General features: G+C 37.8%; 1 protein-coding gene across 1 annotated transcript in view; it reads right to left on the minus strand.

The window, feature by feature from the left end:
* Positions 1-17,963, minus strand: part of LOC107678015 (ephrin-B3-like) — a 49,838-nt gene extending 31,875 nt beyond the window's left edge. Inside the window, exons 1-2 of the mRNA XM_016473111.1 lie at positions 17,054-17,963; positions 2,307-2,602 (exon numbers count right to left, since the gene is read on the minus strand). Coding sequence (XP_016328597.1) covers positions 2,307-2,602; positions 17,054-17,202 — 445 coding nt within the window. The 5' untranslated portion in view covers positions 17,203-17,963. The remainder of the gene's footprint in view (positions 1-2,306; positions 2,603-17,053) is intronic.
* Positions 17,964-20,657: the final 2,694 nt, after the last annotated feature.

Raw genomic sequence — 20,657 nt, forward strand, 5'->3', positions numbered from 1 at the left:
GCACACACACACACACACACACACACACACACACACACACACACACCGGTTAGGGTGGGAGTAAGGTTCATCTCTAATATTTCAGTTTAACCTTGATAAATAAACCAACAAGACCTTTTCAATAATTAACAGCCCCTTACCACAAGTCTAATCCAGTGTGACAAACACACACACACACACACACACACACACGCGCACACGCACACGCATGCAAACTCTGATGCTCCAAAGTCGAAATATCAACGAGTAGCTGTAGAACAGGCAAACAAAGCCGTACATGTACAGTAAGTCCACGGTAGTACACTTTTAATTTTACCATTAACTCAGACAGTAATGCAACGAGGCAAGCGCTCACACTACTATTGTGAATGATTGACTATGTGAGAATATGCTTTGGAGAATATGATGGTAAAGGGGAGGTTTTGGAGAGGGATTCTAATGCAGTGGGTTTTTTGAACGCTTTTTAGGGTAAAGTGCTCCCCTGGGAACTCAGTTAGCGCCCACAGTGATCAAAGTTTTGACAAAAGAGCTCGGAGCGTTTGATACACTCTGATACACACTCAGAAGGGAGAAGATCTCAGCTTCAAACAGTGCAGATCACAGGGGAAACAAGCACCAGCTAAAAGAATCACTCGCAGCCTCACACAACAGGACGAAACCACAAAAACCTACACTAATAAGCGGTGCTTTTATCCTATATTAAAACACATAAACGGTTTACATCCGTGATTTATGACAGTGCAGACACCATACGTGGATATTTGGGAAGGGAAACGCACAGTGTGTATGTGCGTGAGTGTGTTTGCCATTGGTCGGGCTGTTGTGTCTAGCTGCTCTTAAATGCCCTTGAGTCTCGCAGGCCCATTACAGCCAATTAAGATCCACATAATCACAAGCGTGTGCAAAACCGCACAGCACCCAATGCTCTGTCTTTCTCTTTCTCATTACAGGAATATTGTAGAAATTAACAACTGCCAACTTAGGTTAATTAAAAGTGATTTCCCTAGGGAACAAACAGTAACACGCACACATATTCTGTGTTTTATCGATGGATTAATCTTTTGGTGGAGCAACTATGAGGTAAATTTGACGGGACAGAACCCCTGCGGCTGACGCACGGTATTATTGCACTTGGGTAATTAGCAAATATTCCCTAAAAATGTTTGTCCATTCAAATCATTTTTATAGCGGAAATGATCACTTTATTTGCAATCTTAATTTTGGGGCTTTAAACTCTATTTTTAATATTTAATCATATGAATCAGGGGTCTCAAATTCATACTAACTGACGGCTTTTACTTTATATAGTATAAAGTCAGGCCCCACCTTATAATAAGTGGCCTTAACTACTATTTACTTACATATAAATACATAAATTATTATTTACATTGTACTTATATTTAAAAAAATACCTGCATATAGTTACATCTGTAATTAATTTCTGTAACTACATTTATAAATACACTGTTGACCCATCCCTTACACCTAAACCCACCCTTAAACCTACCTCCAAACCTGTCTCTAACCTTACCCCATCCCACCTCAATAGCAGCAAAATTGTTTTGCAATACAATATGAACACAATAAGTACACTGTACTTATTTTTTGATGAACGTACATGGTAGTTAAGGCCACTTGATATAAGGTGGGACCTATAATCTTTTACAAAAAGTTTGGGAAAGGTTGTGTGCTATAAAAATCCTACAAAACTACAAGATAAAATTATTGCATGTGATATTTGTTCCCATGACTAATTAATTCATGGCCACTTTTTATTTATTTGTTCCCTCATTTCAGTGATTTTGTGGCCACATTTACCATTCCTTTCCCTTGTTTTTGTTAATTTATGAGTACTTTATAGTAATTTGTTCCCTCATTTAAATTTAGTTAAAACATGGTAACGATTGTACTAAAATGAGGGAACAAATTAGTACAACATGGCCATGATTTTATTAAAAATTTTGATTTGTGGGTTGGATGAGTTGATAAATTATTCGTAGCATTTAACGAGTGCACAAGATTACAACATGTGGGATGAATTTGGCTTGTGCGCTGATAGTTTAAGAACAGTTATAATAGAGCACAAAAAAACCCCAAGAAAGTGAAAATTAAGATTATGAAACATGACCGGGCTTGAACCTCTTATCAACTTAAGCACCAAGGAACATTATGCCTCGAACACGTGCTGCTAACTTCTGCATAGCTAGATGGAGAGGACCCAAAATACGGAAATGATTCCCAGAAATAAATGCTGTTGTCCAAAACTGTACTATATTGCGATATTGGTTAACTTAACACACACTTACCTATGATGTAATAGTCTCGTAAGTTCTTGAATTCGTGACCCCACAGGTTGGGCGAATACTCCTGGAACTTGATGGTAAACCTCATATCGCTGTTGGGTTTGTCACAGGTGAGCAACAGGTTCGGGGCGCCCATCACCTCACACCTGTCGGCCCGCTCTCGTGAGGACACCAGGTACAGTTTATAATACTCATACTCAGGAGGAGAGTTCGGCCCTGATGGACTCGTGGCAGGACAAACGAGGTCCAAACGATCCCCTATTTGAGGGTAGAGTATGTAGCCCCTCTCATCTCCAAACCTGTAGAATTAGAGAAAGAGAGATGAAGTTTGAGTGACACACAAATGAGAAATGATCGTTTCCATGGAAACTGAGATTGACAGTTTGATATTTGCTTGCGTGATCGCGCATATGAAACCGCAAGGCCTGTCTGAAGCTGAAACTGCCCTTTTGTTCATACATTTTTTACTCAAAATGTAAACATACATGCCCTTTGTTCAGGAGAGTGTGTGAGAGGGCATATGTGTGGTTTTGCTTGCCAATGTGATGAAAATGAGCATATGTGGGGATAATGTTTTGCCTACAATAGTAAAACCGAAATTGCTTAGATTGAGGGGACGAGTCAATGGCAAACCTGTATGACTTTCCTCTGTGAAAAACAAAAGAAGATATATTGAACTTGAAGAATCGTACTGGTCTGATGTGATCTATTTTGTTATTTTAATTTATGTTGTTCTGCATTGCACGTTGGTTCTGGAGGAACGTTGTCTCGTTTCACTGTACTGTATATGGTTGAAATGATAATAAAAGCCTACTTGACTTGAGATGAATGGAGACTATCAAGCTGCAAAAAGGACACAAAAAGTATCATAAAACTAATTCATACAACTTGTGCACTCAATTCAAAGTCTTCTGAGGTCATACAACTGCTTTATGTGAGAAACTGAATGAAATTTCAAAGTCATTATTCATCCCTTCAGCAAGATGCTAACTGCTGTGTCCGGATCATTGAGTCAATGAACTTGAGAACTCGATCATTTTCATACCTGAATTAATCATTCAGACCAGGGGCTGAATTCAGGAAAATCTTCTTAAAGACGTTAAGAAATGGCAATACATTTGTAAGAGTGTTCCAACAGTAAGAGCAATTTTTGACAAATTCTTATGGAGTTCTTAAATATGGTGGTTTTTGCCAAAGACCTGCTGATCAACTCAATGAAAATAACCTCAAAGTCTGTCTTTTTGCAATGTGTGCAGATAATAATAATTTGCAAACAATAGTCTGAAAAGTAGAGCAGAGGAAAGAAAAAACACATTCCGTGTGAATGGCCCCTCAAAAAATGCTATATACAAAATCATAATTTTATTCTTGAGTTAGAAAATAGAACAAAATTAGCTGTTAAGAAGAATATTTTGGGAATGCGGCCCCTGGTTGGTTAACATGAATCAACAGATTAATTTGAAATGAACTCAAAAGAACGACACTATTACTTTCATGAACCTACTTAAGTAATGGAGAATTTTTATGGTACATGTTTGCTATTGTGGAGCTTGGCAACCTCAGTCATTTATTTTTTTTATACTTCAGTGTCCCGCAGAATAATGTCTGTTATATGGATCTGAAACAAAATGTTAATTTTTGGATGGAATATTCCTTTGATAAATACTAAATAATGTCTTACTGAGAAACTAAAAATGCAGTAAGATTTCTGTGAGGGTTCAAAAATAAAATAAATAAATAAAACTTTGTAAAAAACCAAGTAATCAATAGAAAACGAAGACCCTGATAGAAAACAAAAAGTGTATGTGACAAGAGCATATCCAAATATATGAACGCTATCATAAAAACATAACTGAGCATAACAAACAATTATTCAGTATTTTATAGTACATTCTCAGTCAAACCAAGGCCAATGCTGAAACACAGCACTTAAAAGCTCCTATACCTTCATCCTCTTGAGGAAAGAATGCTCTGGCATTTAGCAGACTGACATTTTAGCTCTATTCAGAGACAAAGTCTTGTTCTGAAGTAGAAAATTTACCTCACAAATAACACCACTGCAGATAGAAGGTATTTTGCAGACCCCTCTCTCCTCACGCTAAGTGTACAAAGCTTGACATTTCCATCAGGCTGAGACATCCATGCAAAACTCCAATTGACCACACCACAGTTTGTAAGACACCTTTGCACACACAGACAGACAGATAGATCAAAAAAGGCTTCCTAGTCAGGAAAAAAAAAAAAACCATGTGAGAGCAAAAGCACCTGATCTGTGGATCAACACATATCCATTAACACACTGAGATTAGGCCTCAATCAGCCATCCGTCACAGATGCAACAAAAGTCAATGTGATCTCTGCCTTTTCATTAGCTACTAACATATGGGATCTGACTGAGGGAAATATCGTAATCTGATAATCAGATGCTTTAATTTATCAAAACAAAAACTCACTCATCACTGTTTGGTGAAAAACACACACTAGGCCTTCGGTGTTTACATTGTGCTGCGCATCGAACCAAGCAATTTACCAGAGTCTGTGAATTATGATGACCACACACACACTCTCTGACCATATAAGATGAACTGCGTTCATCAGACTGTCTGTATGTTTAGTTATTTCTACAGACTTGTTTAATCCTTTTGTCTCGGATATATTTACCTAATTGTGTCTGATCGAAGACACAGGAGGGCAATCTGGCATTCTTTCCTGGTTAAACCGGATTGTGATTGGTTAGTGAACTCACCCCACACTGTTTAGATAAAGGTTAGAGGTGGTCGACCTGATTACATGCTGAGGCGTTGCGGGTTTCTGTGCTGGTTTGATGCTTCTCATTGGCGGGTTTGAATCCCAGGGCTCCTTTACACTTGCACTGCAGAGATGGAGTGACTTTGGGCCGCCCTTGAGTTTCTAAGGCCGTCGGAAGCTTTGAATCCAGACACTGTTGTTCCCTTTCGCTCGAACAAACCTCCACTTCACTCGCACCAACCCAATATCTTCCCGTGAGCCCATGCTGGGCTTTCCAAAGTTTGTTTTCAGCAAGATAATGCGACTAAAAAAGGAGATGAAAATCATAATTTCAAATTCATGCATTATCTTTCTAAGTGTATTATGTTGTTTGACAAATGCAGACGAGGACTTTGTCTGTCCATAATGATAGAAATTAGAGATGCAAAGACAAAAAAGGACTGTAACCGATAAATGGCTGATAATAAAGTTTTACACTATTATGTTTAAATTAAAAAGAAGGAAATCTTAAAATGCTTTAAGCGAATTTAAGCATCACAACATTGTGAGAGTTGAGAGTTAATTTTGAGAGTTGCTAAAGTTTACATTTAACAATGTAATGATTTAATGATTAAATTATTAGTTTAAATTTAAATGTAACTTTAAATGACTGTAAGATGATGACAACAGCAGTATAAATGTGAAAAAAGGGAAATGAGCAAGAACAATTAAATATCGACTGAAAATGAATAAATTAAACATTTATAATATCAGCCAACTGACATGGTAACAATATATTGTGCATCCCTAATAAAAGTTATATACACCGCAAAATGTATTATTTGTGTATTATTTTATACCACTTTAATAGAACACATCATGAAAAAGAATTTTCCTTGCTGTTTCAAAAATAAATACATTCAAAAGTTCGATGAACTATATAGACGTATAAGCTGCAAAAATGGATCAATCTGTAACTGACACTGTATTAAGTTTGACAACCATGAGCACATAACCACTCACAAGTACAAATAAACAAGGGCTGTCAATTTAACAAGTCAGTGTGATTTAATAAAATATGAATCATATCCATAAGAAATTCAAGCTTGAAGGAGCCGTTCACACAGGACAGGTTCCTGCATTCAAATTTAGGGATCTCTAGACGCATTTTTCAAAGCTGATGTACTTTTTACTTGACACGCCATCTAAAAAAAGCTCATGCTGCCTCAAATCGCCAACTCTCATTGTAAATGAATGATTTCTGTCAGCTGCAAACTGCTGTCAGTGTTAAAAGGGTCAGAGATAGTGTAGAAAATGGTTGTGAAATATTAAATTATGACTTTTTGGTGCACTACATGTAGTCAAAAGTGTAGAAAATGGCCCCTTCAATTCACAACAGAGGGTGCATTTCATCTTACTTGTGTTTTCTTTAAGCTCAAGCAAATGGATACGTTAACCTCAAATCCTGCCACCCTGCAGATCCCAACTGTTTTCCTTCAGTCCAAACGGAAGACATTTCTATCATAGAGCTGTCAGACCCCTGCTGAGACATACGAAGCACGGCGGCCGTTACCAAGACCACCCCAGAATAACAAAGGACAAAAATCAAATCTCAGCATAATACAATTTACTGATGGAAGCAAACGTAACATGCTGCATCTGTTTCTGACTACACTACACTGATTTTTCAAAGATTTTTGAACATGTCAAAATTGCTCTGTGATGTGATCACCAGTTGACGAGCTGAATGCATTTGTCTTCCCTCCGCAGGAAAAAACAGCTTTGCTTGTTGAAAGAACTGACAGTCTTTGTCTGTAAGTGGTTCCAGCGAAAACGCAAATATTTTGTGTTCTTTGCTGTGGTTATCAGGCCTGACAATGCTAAATTTCCTCTCGGTTTGGTGTTGGTGGATTATGCAAACATATTTATTCATGGAAAAGGTGATTTTTGGTTTAAATTCGAGTCGAATCAGACCTCCTTTTGCACTGAAGTAAACACACAATCAAAGTGAAAAATGCCTACATACAGGTGCATCTCAATAAATTAGAATGTCATGGAAAAGTTCATGGATGCTCTTTCCTTGAGCTCCATGAACTCTGATTTTAATACACCGCCATCTGAAAGTGATCTTTTTATGTATGAAATATGCGGCATGAAATGCCGATGTTTATCTTCATTTATGTTGAAATTTAAGACAGGCAGAAAAGGCATTCTTACATGAGAAAAAAAAAACAGCTCCGCAACCTAGACATAAACCCTCACAAATCAGTGATTAAGCACTTTAAATGTAAATGTCACAGAGCAGGATCAGAATTCACAAGGCTCATATTCATTATCGATTCACCACTGCAGAACCACGGGCATTAAAGTTTCCTCATGCCACACTAAAGCAACAAAAGATGGAGCTGAAACTCAAACAAACTTGAACCACCGATTACACTTCACCTCACTGCAGCAATGTGGAAAATGACCTCGATTTAGAGTTTATATAATGATACTATTTTATTACAATTTTAGTAACTGCACAAAACTGGGGATATTTCCTCTCTTTCCCTGGTTTTCTAAGAACGTGTGTATGCATGTGTGTGTGTGTGTGTGAGCATCCCCTAAAGTTACAAACCCTGAATGTCCTTAAAAGTAAAACTTTTAATACAAATAATGCAGTAAATAATAAAGTTCAAAAGGTTTTCTGTTAGGATCTGGATTAGTGTGCACCAAGTGAAGTCTAAACTGAATATGTGGACTTTTATCTTATTTTCGGCACTGATTCAGAGGGAAAATTGTGCAAATGTTAACGTATTTAAACATGGTAAATATGCTAAGCGGAACTAAGTGTGTTACACTCTTATTGGTAGTTAAGGCATAACAGAGTAAAACGTTTAATAAAAGAACACAACGGGTGGCAATTTGTATAATTTCATGAATGATAGGGGTGACCATATGGAAATCTGATTCCATGCTGGTCTAGACTGCAGTATTGAGCTTTAATTAAAAACAATAGAAGGTATGTCGTCATTTAAATGTGTGTGTGTGTGTGGAGTTTACGGTCATCAAGACCAGCTGAGTGCACCCAGATTATCTAAAGGGCTCAGAGAGTGTTGTTTCATGTTCTTATCTATGCTATTTAATTAGCTAAGGGCTGGAGATAACTTACACATTCCTGAACTCTGACGGACTGAAACCCACTTACCACACGGCTGAGAACCGCATGCCCCAAATGCAGTGACTCACACATATGAAAACACAAAAACAAAAACCTAAAACTAGGGAACTTTTGGGGGCGATAATGGTAAACAATCAGCGGCTTGCTATAGCTGATACAACGGCAGATTTGCACTTTTTGCGTTTTAACCCTTTTAAATGTAGCAGCTAATAAAAAATACTGCATAAATGCAATCTGGTCAACTCCTAAACTGATGCTTTTATTTGCATTTATCTGATCAAAAATACAATTAAAACGATAATATTGTGAAATATTACAATTTAATATTTTTAAATGTAATTTATTCCTGTGATGGAAAAGCTGAATTTTGGTGCTCAATAACATTTCTTAATATCAAAGTTAAAACCAGCTGTTCATCTCAATATTGTTGTGGGAAAAGATACATTTATTTATGATTCTTTAATGAATTGAAAGTTCAAAAGGAACAGCTTTTATTTGAATTTTTTTCGAAGTCTTAACTTTCGCTTTTGATCAATTTAATATGTCCTTGCTGAAAACATTTAGGTTTAAAAAAAAAGATTATGGTTCATTAAACCTCAGACACAAGGTGTTGACAAAGGATGAGTCCTTGTGATCAAAAACAGCTAGATGGAGAGCAAGAAAATAAAATAAAAACGCAGAGGTCACAAAACCCCATTTTTCAAAACTGAACTACTTTTCTCTGACGCATGAGACTTACAGGCCCATTAAAACAAAATGGTGCAATACTGAAAATAATTATGTAATTTTCCCAATTTATTGGCAAGTAATTTATCGGCCAGTAACATATTGTGTACAAAATGTGTCTACTGGGTGGTCTTCTGTTGTGGTCCGGTCGAGTAGCTCCAGGGAGCTGATGGGCCCAGAGGCCACTGACTCCTCAGCCCAACACGAAAAGACTCATCAAGCTCCAAACACTCAGATGATTAAAAATGAACGTCACTAAAAATAACCTTCCCTTTGTTTGGAAGAGAAGGAGGGGAGGGCACAGGGAGAAAGGATATCTCCCAACTCACTTTTCATGCGTTCTCTCGCTTTCTCTCAGCTCTCTGTTTTCATGTTCGAACTGAGCCACGGGGGAATTAACCAGTTCTGATTCTTTTTAAAGTTTGTGGATAAAGTGTTCGGCGGCCTGTTTAGTATACGCACATCTTTGCAGTGGCAGATTGGAAGTGTGTGGGTCTACCATTCGAAGCATTTTACCGCGCTTATATCCATTCCGCAGAATTCCACGGAGGAACTCTGCAGATTGCGTCTGGGCCTATTAATGAGACATCAGCGAGTTAAAACCAGAATGTCCATGATTCATCTAGTCTATAAAAACAAATGCATGTTCTCACCGTTGTCCGTTTACTTTTCTTCATTGTGTTTCTGACAATCTATTGTTCATGATTCACATATAAGGCCTACCAATTACCTACACTGTTCCTTCAGAAACAAATGCTCATCCAACCTTCATGAGGATGGGAAACAAGAGACGACTAAGGAAGAAAAAGAGAGAGGAGTTTTTCCAATAAATTGGATGACATCAAAACCCTAATCGTGTATAGCCTCAATCCATAGGCGACATGCAGCGAAAGAGAACAACAGCTAAAGAAACAATCACTGTCATCATCATAAACGTTGTGTTTTAGAAGGGGTGCTGATGTTAACAGATGATGTAAAGCGCAATGCTTGTCTCTGTCATTCACTGTAATACCACCCCCTCCCTTCTTGGTTCAGAACCATCATCGGAGTAATCTTAAAACTGTAATTATGCTTTCCACACACAGCACAGTATCATGCCAGGGCTTTGAAGGCATGCCAGAGACGCACCTTTGAAACAGAAAATTAAATATGAGTGAAACAAGAGAAGGAGGTTTTCATCGTGAAGATGGCAGGTCCAGCTAAATAACACTGAAACTGAACGCTCAAGAAGTCAAACTATGAAGTTTCAAGGGTTGCTGGTGTAAATTAAATGCCTTTAAGAGAACACAGGAACTGAAGGAAACTTTTTGAGTAAATGGAGAATTGGTTAAACTTCTTATGTTTGAATGTTTCTCCTGTAAAAAAAAGATCCAAGTAATGTCGTGTCTACATAGTCAACATAGTCTCCAAGAGATTCAGCCTGATTACATTAACATAATAGTGGATAGTATCCCTCACAGCAAAATCCCCCGAGTTAAATCAACTATGCTCAGAGTACATACTGTCCCAATCTACAGAGTGTTAAAGTAACACTGAAGCCGACAATTAAGCGATTAATTAAGTAATGATTGAGCATTAGTAAAGAAAACCCACTGTTAACAATGTTGAACATGAACAACTACTGCTCAGGCTTTTAGACAAGAAAACTTACCACATAATCCTCAACAGTGGTAACTCTGCTTCAGGGGTCATATGATGCGATTTCAAGTTTTCCTTTCTCTTTGGAGTGTTACAAGCTGTTCATTTACACATTTTTGTTTCGATATGCACTGAAACGTACCATTTGGATGTAGTGACGGCATCTGAAATGTACTATTTACATATTCACAAATAATCTTTATAAACACTTTATATTAGATTTATTTTATCAATATACAGTGCCGTGAAAAGGTTTTTGCTCCCTTACGTTTTTTTTTATTATAATTTTTTGCATATTTGTCACACTTAAAATATTCAGATCATCAAACAAATTTTTATATTACACAAAGATAACCCCAGTAAATACAAAATGCAGTTTTGAAATAATGATTTTATTTAAAGGAAAAAAGCCGTCCAAACCTGCCTGACACTACGTGAAAAATTAATTGCCCCCTAAATCTAATAACTGGTTGTGCCACCCTTTGCAGCAACAACTGCAATAAAGCATTTGCGATAACTGGCAATGAGTCTTTCACATCACTGTGGATGAATTTTGGCCCACTCTTTTTTGCAGAATTGTTTTAATTCAGCCATATTGGAGGGTTTTATAGCATGAATGGACTGTTTAAGGTCATGCCAATTATGGCAAATTGTCCAGGTCCTGAAGATATAAAGCAGCCCCAGACCATCACACTACCACCACCACGTTTGACTGTTGGTATGATGTTCTTTTTATGAAATGCTGTGTTGGTTTTACGCCAGATGTACCGGGACGCACACCTTTCAAAAAGTTCAACTTTTGTCGCATCAGAATATTTGCCCAAAAGTCTTGGGGATAATCAAGATATTTTTTGGCAAATGTGAGACGAGCGACGAGCTTATCATGAACACTGACCTTAATTGAGGCAAGTGAGGCCTGCAGTTCTTTAGATGCTGTTCTGGTTTCTTTTATGACCTCTTGGATGAGTCGTCGTTGTGCTCTTGGAGTAATTTTGGTAGGCCAGCCACTCCTGGGAAGGTTCACCACTGTTCCATGTTTTCTCCATTTGTAGATAATGGCTCTGACAGTGGTTCGCTGGAGTCCCAAAGCTTTAGAAATGGCTTTATAACTCTTTCCAGACTGATACATGTCAACTATTTTGTTTCTCATCTGTTCTTGAATTTCTTTAGATCGCGGCATGATGTGTTGCTCTATAGTTACATTTTACTATTATATATCCGGGGAGTGTCGCTCTATCATGTTGGAAATATCCCCTACACCAAACTCAACCCTTAACCTACCCGATAGTGTTACCAAATGCAAAGCTGATATAAAAACGCATTCGCTGATGCAACCATGCCATTTTAACTTACTTATATGCAGGTTTGAACTATTTTGTTGAACCGTATTTTCATGAGATTCGTACTGGAGCGTTTCACCTCCCAAGCACAACTCCATACTGCGTGAGCTACCGAGCAAACCTACTAAACATGAAAACCCATACATATGAAGCTGGATATGTGACACTAACCTTCGAAGGTATCAGTTTTCAAATGTTGCAGCATGTTAAAATAGTTTTGAATTAATAACATAATTCAAATTGCAAGACCTGCAAATCATAATTTGTGTGAAAAGGAATAAAAGTTGTCGCAGTTTTACTGCTTCTAGTGTTCATTTCAACTGGAAACTGCAACGATTCGTACGTATAGGTACGTTTTTTTCAGTTTTGCAGAAACGTACTTAGAGGCATGCATTTCCTATGAGAACATGTAGCATATATACATTTTCCCTTGACAAACAGAGTCAAATTTAAACGATTCAGTGATGATAATTCACATTTATTTCACTATTTTAAAGTTTAGACTTGGGTAATGCTATCCTTTGAATGGAGTTGAATATAGCACAGCATGAAACCATTATAATGTCAGATTAAGTAATACATTAAATAAATGTGATGAGACTGAACATATTTAACCATTTAAAAAAAATCTATGTATAAATTCAATTTCCGATCTATCTAAAGATTTCAAAAACATTTGCATGTCTCTAAAGCTGTTCAAAGGTAAAATGCTTACAGTTTACATGCTGTCAATATGTTAATAATGTACATGTCAGGGTCTATGAGAACGGCACTTTACCTGCAAATATATGATTATTAATGAGACCACACTGTCAGATTTGCCTACACACAAGTCTGGAAGTTTCAGAACTCAAACATTTCAAAGTATCTGACTAATCTCCTTACTGTACATCAATAATTATCTCATTTGTATTTCCCCAAAGACATTGTAGAAAAAAATCTCAGAGATAAAGCTGATACTATGAGCTATAAAAGAGCAACCTCTGAGCAATAAAATTATCCTCTGGGAAAGACAGAGAGAGAGAGCAGTGACACAAAAGAATGAGGTAATGAATGAGGAGAGAAAAAAATAAGAAGATGAATAGGTGAAGGGAATGTGACAGAGAGGGAGAAAGACATTAACCCCGGAAAGAAAAAGCGCAAGAGAGAAAGTGTGTATAGAGGTAGTAATCCCTTCACAGATGGCTTTGTTGCCTGTCTGATGATGGAGCAGTCCATATGATGAACTAATGGAGGGGTGTTGTGTAGAGGATTATCCTCCCACTCTCGCACCCCTGGAAACTGCGGTCAAGTGGTACAATTCCATTTTCAGTCCATTTAATGCCACAATCACAATCTCTCTTTTAACAATGTAACATTTTCCATGAGGTCTTATCTCTTCAAAAAAACACTCTCTTGCACACAAATGGCTAGATGTGGGAGGGCCTTGCACAGTGAAGCACATTTACAAACCCTAAATCCATTCTTTTCACTAACAATGTTTAATCTCGCTCTGCTCTCGGTCCCTAGAAAGGCTCTATAGAAGATCTTTCAGCAAAGGAGAACCAATCAATCACAGATTCGCCAGAAAAAACCTACCGCGACTACAGTAAAATGGTCAAAAGTCTGAAGATCTGATGTAGGCTCTGTGCTCTGCTTGTCAGTTTTCCAAAGTATCTTTTCCTACCCTTAAAATGTTTTAATGTGAAACGCTTAACCCAGTTAAGAAAGCTTTTATCTGTCTCCAATTAGCAGCTGATTCATTAAATATTGAGGGAGCCACGAAGGATTAAATTTTTAATGTTCATTTGAGGCACAGAGTTGTACAACAACTTTCCCCGGAGCGATGCATAGAGACAGTCTGTGCTAACCATTGATTACGCTCATTGAGGGGCCGAAATCCACTCCTCTCCTCCAATGCACCCCTCCATCCCATAGGTGAGCGTGATTTCACCAAGTACAACATGTTCCTGGATCAACATCCTTGTTGATCCTGGAACATCATTCCAATCAACCAATCAGAATTGAGAGATAACTTTTCAGGAAATGTCAGTTTTAGGCTTACAATTGGATTAGGTGCTTCTACACCCTTGTTAATCAGCTATCATTTCCCTCTGATTTTAGGAATAAATTATGAGTAAGGTTAGGTTTAGGGGTAGGGATTGGGTTAAGGCTGTATTTTTGGACAGTAATGTTGATCCAGGAACATGTCTTACTTGGCAAAATCACAGCGACCCCATCCCATAACCTGTCTGGCCCGTTTCAACGTCATTTTTTTCTCTCGACACAGGCTCTATGGAGTTACTAATGGTTTTCTCCAGACATCAGCAGACTACATGACTTAACAAGACCTTTGAGTGTTGTCAGGTTAAAGTCAACAACATGAAATCAAAACTGACCCTGTTTACATTTTAATGAATGTTTCTGGTCTTATTGTAAATTATGCATCAATGCACTTTATTCCCCCCCCAAAAATCTTTGTAATCTTTAATAGAAGTGGTAAGCTGCCTTTCCTCTTTCTGCTGGCATTACTTAGGCCAGAGTTTTCAAACTTCTTGATCCCAAGAAGCCCAAAATATGATGTAGTCCCAACATATAAAAACAACTTTATATTTTTATATACAAACATGCAATTATACTGTTTGAGAAAAAAAAATTATTTACAAAATTATAGATTTTTATATTACTGTACTTTACTCTAACAAAACCCAATGTAAATATATTATCTGTAAAATATTTGCTTTGTATTACAGTTTTTTCAACTGCTTACACGCGTTTTCAAAACTTTGCCTCTTTTTTCAAAACTTTACACACAAATCCAAGAATTGCACACACAAAATGTAAAATGCCTCACATCTCTTGCAAAATGAAGCACTGCATTCAAAATATCAAAATTAAAAATCTCAAAAGCAAACATTTGCTATTAGATTTTTGTGTGTTACACAGACAATTGTGTCGTGTTTTGCAAAAAGTGTTTTATGAAATTGAAAACTGAGTCAAAGGACGAGAATTAGCATATGGTTTTGCAGATTTGGTGTGTGGTTCTGGTGTTTGAGTGCCAGGTTTCAGAAATTGTGACAAGTAAAAATTTTGTGTGTAAGCAGTTGAAAAAAACTGCAAGCTTAATGTATCTTTTTTGCACCCACTAGTCATGTAATGTTAAATGTATAAACCTGGCAGCAAGCATTTTAAATTAATTTCAGAATTATTTCTTAAACACTTTTAAAGATAAATATTGTACTTTTTTGTGTTATAAATATATTTAATTCATATTTTATGTTAACATATTAACTTAAACAACCCTAAAAAAAATTACAAAAATTTCCACAGACCCTCTAGCACCCCCTTGCAGCCCTCACAGGGTTCCTGTACCCCAGTTTGAAAACTCCTGACTTGTGGTCTATTAGGTTATATTAACCAATTGCCAGGCAACCTTCAAAGCCTTGTTTCAATAAACTTGCATTCGGTCATGTTTTCCATTTTTGTCATGTCATGATCCAATCAATTCCTGATGGAATACATCATGTCCCAGACTGCCATTTAACATTCAGTTTCATGCAATCAATATGTCAGATTATGAACACAAATGACACATCAACACATTGCTGTAGAATGCTATTCATGAAGCTTTTTTATATTAATTAATATTCTGGCATCTCTGTGTGCATGATGAAATGTTCAATTGTCTTGTGGGCATATGTGTCAAATGTGTGTGTGTGTGTGTGTGAGAGTCTGAGAGAGTGAAAAGAGAGCGAGATGACCTAAGAGGGATGTGGCTGTCGTGGTGTGAGTAAACACGCTGACCTTTTCAGATATCAGAGGAACATATATTTCATATGGATGAATGACTTTCTCTATCGCTTTTTATATATGACTTTATCTGCACAAACCCCTCAATTCCTTCTCTCTACTTCATAAGTTGAAACTCTGGCTCAGCATCCATTTAATCTTTATTTTCTTCTCTCTTTTAGCCAACCATGTTTATCTTTTCCGCCTCAGATCTATTTGTCTTCTCTAATTATATTTCTCTACCATCCGTCTGTCAGAGTGAAGCTCTCAGAGGCATTTTTTTAAAAAATTTTTTTAGACAAACCAACTGCCTAGTTGCCTAACCACTATTTTTTCTTCCACTTATTCATTCATCTCCTTCTCAGGGTTGAGAGACTTCCTAATTCGGTCTCTCATCCAAGGTCTACACTCTTCATAACGTGGCTTCTCCTTTCCTCTTGTTCAGAGAGCATCCTCAGCACAGACAAAAATCAAAGGACCTTTGCGTGGGTTTGCAGATTGTGTCACTGTGGGTAAAGCATGAATGCCTTATCTAGGGAGGGCATGCACGCGACCCATAATCGGGAGGCAGCCAGCCGGAAAATACCCCCGTCTCTCTCAGTTGAGTGTGTCTGTCCAAACCGTTAACTAGACTGTGTCCCAGGCCAAAGTCACCCCTGTCCCAACTGGGGTTGAGTTTATATGTACATAGTTCCCACACTTTCCGACCTATTTCCTTGATTTTTTAATTACTTTTCAAAGCTGGATAATGGCTTGATAATGAATTTTAAAAATAGTTTGATAGAAAATATACTTGCAAAAACATCTAGACAAAGAAAAACTTCAGAACATGGAGCACAACTACACTTACAAAAAAGTAAAAGAAATAAACATAAAAAATACTGGAGTATGTTTTACAATAAAATATGATTTCAGTCTTTTTACTTAAAAATTTCAAGTTTAATTCAATGTGTTAACTGGAGTTTCTTTGAAATTAATTGTAAAACTTACTAGCAATTTCTGAGTGAAACTGTTTCTACACCAATTTTTTTTCACACGTTACAAAAATTGATATTGACTATAGAAGTCACACTTTTGAATTATATTTTTAGGTTTTCCAGGATCCTTTATGTGGTTTACAAGTAACTTGACTAAAAGAATCAAAATCAAAATGTAATTAGAATTATCTTTCTATTGTACAACATTCTGTTCCAACTAGTTTAATGCTAGGATTACATGCATGAATGCAAATTGACAAATATTACAATTTATTCTAAATTGTATTATTTACACTACCATAGAGATCTGTAATTGGAGGCATTTGACACTTAAAGCCAGTCTTTAGAAGACTGAACTTGTTGAAAAACTTGTATCTGGGTGAATGAGTTTTATATCAACCACCAACATACCTTCTGTTCAAAGAGTTCCAGTAGACTGGCTCCATGTTGGTCGCATCCACTGCTAAACTCTCCATCAGGAAGATTAAGAGAATTCCCAATCCACTGACCCAGTCCGAGAACGCCGTAGCCACCCAGGCTCCCCTCGTCTGGACTCCCATGTTCCTCCTACAAGACAAATGAATGGGACCTAATAGAGACAAAAGACTGGTGGAGGGTTGAACTTCACTAGAACCCTCTGCGCTTGAGGAGATGGTGTGACCGCAACATCCACATCTGAAAGACTCTGAGAACAAATCTCTGAATGTTTGTAAAAGAAAGCAGATTCAGAAACATCAACCTCCTTTGTTCCATTCAAAGGAGTCAATGACCTCAACTGAAAGTCCCAAGTAATTGTCAAATTTGAGAAGGCAAAGCCATATGGTCAATGTATGAATCTGATTTGGGATGAATTTCAAACAATATTATGATTGTACATGGGGTGAAGTTAAATGTTTTGAAGCGCACGCAGACTGATGCGGGGCGCCAGGTCCACTGCGGGTGATTTTTTAGAAATGTTTCTCCATCAACCGCAGCATTAGCATTTCTGTCAAGGACTTGGAGTTGTATTTTTACTCCCGTTGAGAAAAATTAACATCCACCCGGTAGAAATAATTCAATTTTTCGGTGGACAAAAGTGTTTAAGTTGTGTCGTACTTTCACGCTGGTGAAGAACACGCCTCTGGTGTCCAAAATGAGAGGTGCAGAACTTTTCGCTCATCTAATATCCAAAATATTCACGCAAATATGATGTCCCAGTCCTGAAACAACAGTGAGGATGAACCCCCAGCACTTACTTACCCAATGAATCACAGTCCGACAAGAAAAACAAGAAACAAAACCCGTTTAGGGCACTGAAATTAGGTAAGTGGCAGTAATCGGTAAACGTCTACTGCAACAAACGCAGAAATGTCGGGGACAAGAAACGAGATATTCCTGTAGTCCATGGATACAACGCGTGCCGCTCGCTCTCTCCGTTTCTCTGCTGCTCTGCAAAGTCTGGCGCTTTGACTCGCGCGCCGGCAGCATTGTTGCCAGATCCCAGTAGAAACAAGCAACCTAGTCTGATAAAACAAGCCGGACCGAAATTGGCCAGCTCTGCTTTTCATTTCTAAAGGTTTAGTAGTTATTTATTAATTATGGGAAAGGCACTGTATAACTCCGTAATTTCACTTATCAAGACAGAATATATAGATTAAATACAGTCTGGATAAAAATAGCTAAATTACAAACTTCCACATGTAGTATTTTATTAAATAATAGACAGTGCGTTTAAGTGAAATAGTACATTTATATTTTAAATAAAAAAAAGCTATTTTTAGTTGCTTATAATAAGCGGACATGGCAACAACTGTGGTGAGCGCGCGTGTTGGTGACTGTTGGGAGGAGAGTTTGTGGATGCCGTCTTGAGAAAAGCTACTCTCTGAAGTATTTTTCAATACTGTTGAATTTAAATGTAACTGCAACTTTACGGCCAACAAATCAAAATAACTACTATGAAGTAACCTGCGAGGACGGTAGGGCTCGAATCGGCTTCAATTCAGTATTTCCAAGAAACATGGCGTTTCCAACCTCCTCAACTTTATTCAGGTAGCTCGAGGCACATCAGAACAAGGTTTGTGTACTTAAAACGTATGCCCTATGTCTAATCTAAAATCTGTCAAAAAACAGTACAAAAGAGTGATTCTGGGTTCCTTGGGGAATCAAATGGTGGAGGTTTATGCTGTGTAGACTTAACATGAATTTAGAATGGTTCCTAACGCTGTGACTGAAAATGACTGAAAGCACGATGATTTTTATCTTTAGTAACGTTAGTTTCATTTGGCATCAAGAAATCAAGCTCTGATAATCCTCGAATATTTTATAATGTAATTTATACTCCCTGAGGTTCTGAAGCAGAAGCGTGATTGTACTGCCTCATAGAGGAAAACAGTCGCAAAGCAGGAGTCAAATCTGACTACATTTAAAGGGGTCATATGATGCAATTTCATTTTTTCCTTTCTCTTTGGAGTGTTACAAGCTCTTGGTGCATAAAGAAGATCTGTAAATTTGCAAAGACTAAAGTCTCAAATTAGGTAGGCCACACCTACCTAAAACGGCTCGTTCGAACACGCCCCCACATATCTACCTCACTATGTGGGAAGATTTGCATAACGCCGCCCAAATGTTCACGCAAAGAAAGAAGGCGTAACTTTTATTCTCGCTGTAGTATTGTTGCCGCCGCCGCCATGTCGTGAAGACGCTGTGTGATTCGTTGTGAAAGCGAAACTACTTTGTTTGGTCTTCCAAAAGAGGACGATATCCGCTTCGTCATGCCTAGAGCTGATCCGTGCTGGTCGCTGAGGAAATACATCAACTTAGTGCTGTGGATCGCCGGATCGGCTTTCACCGTTTTTACCGCTTCTTCGTCGGATCCGCCAGGACCGCCGTTCTCGATCCCGCCGCCTCAGCTCACTCTTGCCCGGCCTCAGCTCACGCTAAGCCGGGGCTTTCGCTATACACAAAATAATGTTATTTTTAGCAGCATCATATGACCCCTTTAAGACAAAACAACGAAGGTCTAAGCCAATAATTGTAACAATGACAGAAAACAAATTCAGCATTTAATTTTTTTATTTTCAGTTTAACATATTTTGATCTTCTCAAAGCAAAACCAAGCCCCATGTTCTGTACGTACCCACCTAATCATTTAAAACTAAAAAAATGTCAATGCCGAACTGATAAAGGAAGGCAAACTACCTTTTTTTTTTTTACTTTTATCATTTCTTTTTCAGATTTCAGCATATACCAATGCTCATCAACCTTTATCTGTACATGTCAATAATTGCAGTTATTCACTTGAACATTAACATACCAACAATACATAGACAACACTGTGGGAAACATCCCACAGCCTGGTATGATGAGTGAAGTCAACGTAGGGGGAAACATCCTCAGCCAGGCTCAGATTACTTTAGATGACTGAGTGGTGCAGATATAGCCTGTGCTGTTTTTCTAATGAGTGTTACATTAATGTTGACCAGGGCAGTTCTATTTTGTACAATTAAGGCATGTGAAACACCCAAGATGATGCCCTAAGATGAACAGAACTCAACAAACAGGGACCAAAATCATTTACATTATTTACAGGACATCCAGTCCCCACCTCACCCACAAGTGAGACAGGAGAATGTACGAGTGTCTTTGTACAGACACATACCGTCTCTCCACATGCATGCACACACCTAGTCTGTCTGTGGGTCCCATTCTATGCTGTCAGGACGAAAGCGAGTGGAAGAGAGAAACAGTAGAGAAAGAGTTGTGGTCTCTTGCTAAATCCAGTTTGACGACATCAGATGATGCGTATTGGTGGGTGTGATGGTACCAGCAGAGAGATCTAGGTTACGTCCATCCTGGAAGAACTGAAAAACAAAAACCAGATTAAACCACAATGTAAATAAATGTACAATTTTCAATCTCGGTCTGTCGCATCTCACCTGCTTCACTGCAGTTCAGCTGTTTCACAAGCATCCATGAACTTCATAATGTCAACAATTGCTGTAATACTCTAAATTTTTCAATGTATTGACAGGCAATC

The sequence above is a fragment of the Sinocyclocheilus anshuiensis genome, unplaced genomic scaffold (assembly GCF_001515605.1).
Source record: "Sinocyclocheilus anshuiensis isolate Anshui unplaced genomic scaffold, SAMN03320099.WGS_v1.1 scaffold260, whole genome shotgun sequence".
In the NCBI taxonomy this organism is placed as follows: Eukaryota; Metazoa; Chordata; class Actinopteri; order Cypriniformes; family Cyprinidae; genus Sinocyclocheilus; species Sinocyclocheilus anshuiensis.